This window comes from Chelon labrosus (genome assembly GCF_963514085.1).
Source record: "Chelon labrosus genome assembly, chromosome: 23".
Classification (NCBI taxonomy): domain Eukaryota; kingdom Metazoa; phylum Chordata; class Actinopteri; order Mugiliformes; family Mugilidae; genus Chelon; species Chelon labrosus.
In genome coordinates, this window is record NC_140356.1 from 672,169 (window position 1) to 680,632 (window position 8,464).

At 41.0% G+C, this 8,464-nt stretch overlaps 1 protein-coding gene across 2 annotated transcripts in view; it reads left to right on the forward strand.

Moving 5' to 3' along the window:
- braf (B-Raf proto-oncogene, serine/threonine kinase) overlaps positions 1–6,412 on the forward strand; it is a gene marked incomplete at its 5' end in the record, with an annotated part of 28,123 nt that extends 21,711 nt beyond the window's left edge. For both annotated transcript variants that reach the window (XM_084573452.1, XM_084573451.1), the window contains 2 exons: positions 54–207; positions 649–6,412. In XM_084573452.1, the coding sequence (XP_084429578.1) occupies positions 54–207; positions 649–671 (177 nt within the window). In that variant the 3' untranslated portion in view covers positions 672–6,412. The remainder of the gene's footprint in view (positions 1–53; positions 208–648) is intronic.
- Positions 6,413–8,464: the final 2,052 nt, after the last annotated feature.

Sequence of the window (8,464 nt, forward strand, 5' to 3'; positions counted from 1 at the left end):
ATCATACTAATAACTGACTAATGACCCTGTGGCTGCGCTGTGTATTCCTTCAGATCTTGGCATCCATTGAGCTGCTGGCTCGCTCATTACCCAAAATCCACCGCAGCGCCTCAGAGCCTTCGTTAAACCGGGCCGGCTTTCAGACAGAGGACTTCAGTTTATATGCTTGCGCCTCACCTAAAACCCCAATCCAGGCTGGTGGCTATGGTGAGCTCATACTTTGCAGACATCTTTCTTAACAGGACACGTGAAGACTTCATTTCACTTCACAGGATGTTAAATAACCGTGATTTTAATCTAGGACATATTGGAAGCCTGAGGACTGCAGTTGTTTATTATCTTTGGGAGAAAAGGAGAAAAGAAAAAGCACATGCACAATCATACCTTTGCTGTTACTCAAAAAAGTTGCTGTAACTCAAATGTACATCATCACTTCATGCAACATCTGATTATAGTCCAGTACAGTCAACCTTGTGTCTGGGTAAATGCCGTGATTTAGTGTCCCAGTGGCATTTTTGCATCTCATTAAAGTGAACTTTAATAAAAAAAAGAGATAAATAGCTAGCGTATACACCTTATAACTGACACTGCTGGCTGCTGCAGCAGTGTCCACAAACTAATCTTCTCTGTATCTTCATATCTTTTCAGGGGAGTTTTCTGCATTTAAGTAAGTGCTGCAGATTCACACCAGTCCATCCCTCGTCACTTCTCAAAAGTCACGTGTTCCTGCGGTGGATTCATTCATTACTGAAAATAAAACTGAAAAAAATTGTCTTGAAGAATGTGCTGTTTTCTTCCTCTGTCTCCCTGAAGAAGGCAGCCTCACTGGAGTCCTTCCAACAGCAAGCTGTCCACAGCAAGCAAACAGCCACAGCAACAGACAAAACTGAATTAGGACAACAAACTAAACAACTCCAATTGCACATGAAGTTTAAAAAAAAAAAAAAAAAAAAAGCAACAAAACAACACACAAAGCTATCCATACCTAAATGGTTTTGAGGAGGAGACGGTTCCGCAGATCTACTTGCCTTCTGCAGGGAACAGTTGAAGGCAAAAGAAAAAGGAGATGAACGTGAGAAGAGAAGCCGAGACTTTGCGTGCAACTCGTCCCGTCATTTCCTGTGCGGGTGAGGGAAGGATGGGTCATCCGCCAGGCCGTTGAAATGCACTTTGAACGACGGCAGAGTGGGAATAGTGGAAGAAGAAAGGGTCCTCCCGTCCGTCTGTTGATGAAAGGCCAGGCGTTAGCCCATCCCCAGGATGAGCTGACCGTCACTCAGCAGGGGTTAACCCCGAAGTAAGATGACTTGAAAGATGGGTCTATTTGTTTTTTTTTATTATTATTATTTTCATTTTCTTTTTTTTTTTCATTTGTTTCTCGTATTTCAGACTAGCAGTTGCTAGGAATGCTGAGCTGTTTTTTCCTGTATCATCCTTTAAAGAGATGGCAGACATGTTAGAAGAAAGTTTTCTTCCCGGCCACAAAGGGCCTTTTTTGTTTGCCTCACCCAAAATAGATTCTGCAAAATACTGTATGTTGCCTTGTTTGTCTCCAACATCTGTGAAGAAAGAGCTCTCTTATCTACTGAGAAAATTCCAACCTTTCATGTTAAAGCAGGAGAAGCGTTCTTTTAGTAGATTCTATACAATTCTACAGCCTGCACTTTTCCACTGCCAATTTTCCACTGACAAAAGGAGCTATTCTTTGAGAGAAAAACTAATTAATTTGTTTGATGGAAGTTAGATGAGAAGGATTTTTTTTCCTGTTAAAGAGCTTGGTCTACGTTAACAAATGATGTTAGTATTGTGAGCTTTCATGCCCCAACTTTATAAGGATTTCACATTTATGTGAAAGCAAAAAAAGTGGTTCTTTCCTTGCGTTCTTCATAGAAAAGTCCAGAGTCTAGTATTTTCTGACAACTGGAGATGTTCGTAGGGAGGAATGATGCAAAGAGGTTTCCTACACTGTTGAGCCAAGCTGCTGCCCAGTGTTTCCACATTGTATAGTACTTATGGCTTCTCTGAACTTCCAAAATATTACACAGCTTCTTTGGAACAAGGCTTTTCCTTTGCTTCTCACTATTTTCCCCAGATTTTTTGACACCAAGTGCATGTTGTCATTCCTTTCTTTCTTTTTTTTTTTTTGGATCATGTTGCTTTAAAATTGCACTCCGCTTACAACAGGGACCTTACTTGTTGCAGCTGCTGACCAATGGGCTGCAGCATTACCTGCTGAAGAGACTGCGATCTTTTGTAGAATTCTCTTAGTTTTGGAATTCTGGAAATGTTTGTTCAATCACCTTTTACTTTCTCTGTATACATACTTTTTTTCATTCCAGCTTATAAAGGGTCGTAGGTGTAATTACAGTTTTTTTTTTTTTCGTTATCAGCGTCATTTGCCTTTTTCTGTACAGGCAGGCCTGCAGATATTTACTTATTTATGTGATTTTCTTTGTTTTACGGATTTATTTTCAGAATTGCTTTATTTGAAACGATCAGTCTTTCTTTTTACAGTTGTTTTAGTCTTTGTGACTTGCGTACTTGCACTTTGTAGAGATGGATTGAAGCAAATGAGCGACTTGCCTTTCCTTTTTTTTTAAACTGAAGAATAAATTGTGACATACGAAGCAGATGACTCGCCGTTCAACTTCCAGTGAATGTGTCATCTGCAGGGGCTGGACTTCGAATATTTTGTGGGGATGTGTTCAGTTTTAAGGACTGTCTCTGGCAAAGTCTTTGGCAGCTGATGTGTCACTATACCTACAGTGATGAGAGCTGTCAGAGTGAATGAGACTGTTGGCCTGATATTGTAGAGATAGAGCACACAGTTGGCAAACCCAGTTGTTTTCGATTGTCAAGGATCACATGTCTTTCTATTGTGAACAGGCACCGCCGTCCACCTCATTGTTACTTGTTGTTATACATATCAGTCCTACTTGAGTGTCTAGGACTGACACAGAGCAGTGACAAAATTAGATTAGCACAAAGACTGGAAACAAGTGGGTCCTGCTAGACCTGATTTAGGACAGTCTTATGACTTCGCCCAGTCCTCCTGTAATGTGGACATTTCTGTTACTGAGAACGCTATTGAATTTATTATGAGAAACAAGCTGATCATGCACACTCTTTTGCAATTTACATGATGTGTTTAATTTCCAGGAACATTTGTTTTTTGTTGTTGTTGCTAATTTTCACCCACCTGATGCTGATCTTCTAAATACTGAGAAGACTGCCTTTTTGCATTATTTTTTTAGATTCTCGCCATACCAAATGTCGTAGCCACTCAGGTGTGACTGAGGAAAAGAGAATGAAACTAAGTCCTTGAGAAGATTGCTATCTTCTGGTTTAAGTAGGGTTTTGTCTGCCACGTGGCACTCACAGATGATGCCACTTACTCAGTATAGTGCACTTGATTTGGCTCTGAAGCTTGCTATATGCTGCATCACTGCAACTATGAAGAGAAAATCTGTCTGACTGAACACTAGATTATGTCTATGACTGGGATTATTCTAACATCGGCAGCTGAATTCTGAGAAGAAAGAAGTTGATACTTTTTTGTTGTCAAAAAGGCACAAAAGGACGGGGATAAGAAACGTGGACAGATTAAATGGGAGAATGAACCTCAATGGTTGCCCTGAATATATACATCGTGGATGGTTGTGTTCAAATTCTGGTTTCCGCCAGCTTGCCTTGGTCATATTTGCCAGCATGTGTTGGGCAAAATCCGGGCTTCATCTTTAAGAATTGACCGTAGAACACAGTTTGTCATCCAACAATGTAATGGTCAAAATTACTACAACTGTTTTCTCACTTCTGTGGCATCTTGAATAGGTTTTGTGTTTTTGAGATTTCTGTCTCTGGGCTGATAGGTAATATCTATGGTGTGTCAAATAATCGATTTTTACTTTCGGCAGAGCACATACAGCACACTTTTCCACACTTGGTCTCACTTTATTTAGAAATATTGCTTCTCAAATTCAGTTTTGTGTGAGGAAGAATACTTTAAAATGATGAAATGATCGACAGTGAGTGAGATTTTGTAATCCTTTCACGGTCTGCAGTCCAGTACAGTAGCGATAGATGGAATTTTTTGGTGTGCTGTGCATTGAACGGGTCACTTGTTACACTGGACCATCTGCAGACTTCAGAAGGACTAATGCTAAGTTCTACTGATGAAATAGTCCATGTGAAGCGTGTTTATCCAGAGGAATTCCATAATTGTGAATCTTATGCAATGTACTGCCTGTCTGTTGAAGGTTTTTCAACACTAGGAGCAACTGAACGCCACTGACCTTGGTAATAGTATTGGGGCAGGTGTCGACATATATTGGCAAAACTGGAAACAAAGCCAAAAGTATCTGGGCGGAGAGATACTTCTAGAGGTTGTTAAGGAAACAATTTAACCCAAGGCCATGTACACACTTGTTCTCAAGTTCTGATATGGTCTGTTGAGATCACACAGTTGGAAGTGGAATTGTTCAAAGTTTTATAAGTATTATTGTCTAACACTGTCCATTCTCCACAGTGTAATCCCAAAGGTTAACCTTGACAGTTCATGCTTTACCACGTACTGCAGTTGCCAAAGCAATCTTGGCTTTAGGTTTACTTCCTTGTCCTCAAGCTTTTGATTGTGGTAAACATTGTTTCCAACGTGAAGAATGGACTCCCAAGGCCAACCTTTTAACCCACACAAACCTAAAGGTCCAGAGATAGTCAGCTCATGGGAAATTTAAAGGTCAAGACAACATCTGCTTATGAAGACCATGTGATACAGGCAAGAGTGAGTTAAAATTGAGGTCAGCCTCACAAGACATAGCACATGGCCTTTATCCTCTTCCACAGGGAGCAGTATCACCACAGAGCTGTACATGCAGATAGCAGTAACTGTTGTCCGCAGCACTCGGTTCAGCTGTTTGCTCACATGACTGAACCTGTGGAAACAAACCGTAACGTCTGTCAGACTGCTTTTTGTGTTTTCTTTGAGAGTTTTGTTTTCTGAGACAATATTATCACCGATGTATATCTGCTACAGCTTCATAGAAACTACAGGAGCACGCACTGAGTTCCATCACTGAGGCTCCACCCACCTCTGATCTCGCCACACACCCACCGCTGCTCCTCCTTACTCAGTCTTTCTCTACTTTAACCTCCGTTTTCCTTTTTCAAACATTCCCTCCCCGTCCTCTCTGCCTGCACCTTAAACCCAACCCAACAATTCCTGTCAACTGAGAACCATTATGTAAAACTTAGTTCTGTTTAGTTTTTTTTTTTTTCACCTGTAAATAGTTGTACAAAAGAAATATTGTCAGTTTGCTAGGAGGCATGGAGACTAATGTAACAAATTACACAATGTTCAAAATAAAGTGATAAAGATTAAAAGACATTTTGATAGGCAGACTTCTAAGAAAAAATGGTGGAGTGTAAAAATATTTAAGGCTGTATCATAAGGAGAAAGAGCTTAATGTATTTGTTGTGAATATGAAAAACTGATATATTAAAGAAGTGCATGAAAACTGTAGCATGGCTTGTGTGTCATCTGTATGTGATGGTGATGTGTTGGAGACTTGAAAACATTTCGCATCCATATGGTGGCAGCATCTACCTGTGTAATGTGAAAGAAACAGCAGTCAACAGTGCCGTCAACTTAAAGTTTGATAGGCAAAATTGTATTTCTGGCGCAATGTCACCTGCCACCAAGGTGCACGGAGGAGGAAAAGAAATTGTAGGAAGGCCAAGGCTCCAGCAGCACTTGTAGTATAAGGAGCGGCCTTATTAGGCCTGAAACCACATTATAAGATACCCCCTGGCACTCTGGCTGGTATGTGTGTATGTGATCGTATGTGATTGGTTGTCCAGAAGCCACATGACCAAGTCCACCTTGCAGCTTCCCTATTGGCTTTGATGTACACTGGCAGGCCAAATAAAAAAAAGTCGCCACCTGGATTTAACTAAGCGAATAGGTACGAGCCTCCTATTGGTTAATTACTGCATGGGTGATTATCTTTCAGCTGGCAACAAGTTATTTAACCCCAACTGATGCAATGAGTGTCGAAAGACGCATCCTGTAGACGTGAAAAAGATGTTAGTCTGTTTGAGAAGGGTCAAATCATTGGCATGCATCAAGCAGAGAAAACTTCTAAGGAGATTGGAGAAACTACTAAAATCGGGTTAAGAAGTGTCCAACGCATTATTAAAAACTGGAAGGATAGTGGGGAACCAGCGCACCGGGGTAAGAAGAGAGGCAGATGAAGTGATACACCCATTATGTGCCTACTGTGTACAAACCTATGATCTGGGGTTGCTGCAGTTGCTCAGGTCTAGGTTCAGCAACATTATGTACCCAAAGAATGAGGTCAGCTGACTACCTGAATATACTGATTGACCAGGTTATTCCATCAATGGATTTTTTTCTTCCTTGATGGCACGGGCATATTCCAAGATGACAATTCCAGGATTCACGGGGCTCAAATTGTGAAAGAGTGTTTCAGGGAGCATGAGACATCATTTCCACACATGGATTGGCCACCACAGAGTCCAGACCTTAACTCCATTGACAATCTCTGGGATGTGCTGGAGAAGGCTTTGTGCAGTGGTCAGACTCTCCCATCATCAATACAAGATCTTGGTGAAAAATGAATGCAACACTGGATGGAAATAAATCTGGTGACATTGAAGAAACTTATTGAAACAATGCCACAGCGAATGCATGCTGTAATCAGAGTTAAAGGCGGTCCAAGGAAATATTAAGAGTGTGTGACCTTTTTTTTTGGGCCATGCAGTGTATATGTGCATGTATGTGATTGGTTGTTTCCATTTAAAATTAAACATTTTTTTACTTCACACATTATTGAAATAATCCTTTGCTGTGTGTTTCATGATGACCCTGTAGAAGGCCATGAGCCAAAACACATCAGACTAAAAAAAGTTGTTCCTTAAACTAGAAGTGATTCTGGAGTCTTGACCTTCCTACACCTTAAACAGGAACTACTGCGAGGGTCGACTTGTTTACCTGTAATTTGCTACTGCTATGGTTCGTCCACAACCTCAGAATCAGAAAAATATTCAGCCATGTTGCAAAAAACTAGCAGTAGCAAATTACAGGTAAACAAGCCGACCGTCGCGGGTGCGCACCCCGCTCAGAGATGACATCATCCAGGTCAGAAGACACCATCCGGGGTCTCTAGGTCAATCTGCAGAACCCAGATGATGATAACAGGTAACTCCGGACTCAGCGGGGAAAAGCACTAGCGCAAATGAAACAAAAGTGATATTGGTGAGTAAACAATGGTATTTTATGCTAGAAATAAGGTCCAGCTTGTAAAAAACAGTAGTTCCCCTTTAAGGTTTGATGCCTGTTGCAGTTTTCTGTTTAATAGCAAAATGAATTCAGAGTCGAGTAAAGATCATATCCATACATATAGTGTCTAACATACATTTCCATTTTTAGCATTATTTAAATGCTTTTCTTTATTAAGGGCCTAAGGTGTTGGCAACAGCAAGCTTGACAATTTAATAAGTAGGAACCCAGTTGTTATTTTATGTGAGGTCAAAAACAGGAAGAAGCGCTCTTCTACAGAACTTCAGGGTCATAGAAATGTGCAGAAATACAAATGCATTTTCTGTGGCAACTATCACTGACATACTGGTGTTTAAAAACAATGATAATGATGGAAAAAACAATACTTCCTGGAACTCATTAAGCATAATGAAGTATTATGACTGCATATACATGCGTAATGATCAGTGCAAATAGGAAAAAGAAAAAAATACTAAGAATTTACACAGATACAGTTTCTATTAGAAATTGTAGGAAAACAAGGACAGACAATATCTCTCTTTGACTGTACTAGACGTGTCAATTCACAACAAGACTACAATGACGGCAAAACCCCTATAGCTTACAATGGAAACAACTTTGACAGAAAAATAAAGGGCTTGTATCCACCAATCAGACAGACACAACAACACCTTCACAACTTTCAGGTAATCTAGGCCCTAGATTCTAGGGCTTTGTATGTGTTCTACATCCCCGGTCTGGCAGCTTGGAGGCTCTGCCAGTCCAACTAGATGTTCTAAATCCACGTGAAGCAGCTTGAGGCAGTCCACGGAAATGTGCAGATCACTGGCAACAATCTACAACAAAGTGCTTGTACGCTGTCTCCAAGAGAGACGGGACAGGCCAACACAGGGAGGCCGCAGGTACCACAGTGGGTGATAACGGAGTCTACCACTTACAGACTTGTTGGGACATAAGACTGTGAGAGGCAATACTGACACTCTGGTGTTGTCCAGGAGCAAGACCACTGATGTTTAGCTGTGGTGCTCTGGACAGAATCCCTTGGAACCCACAGCAGTTGCAGGTGGGCGGATGGACCCGAGGTCCTGTGGCCGGTATATGTTGGAACTAAATGGCTGCAGGATTCACTCAGATAAGAGCCAGTAGTGAGCATCTATCTGGTATTTT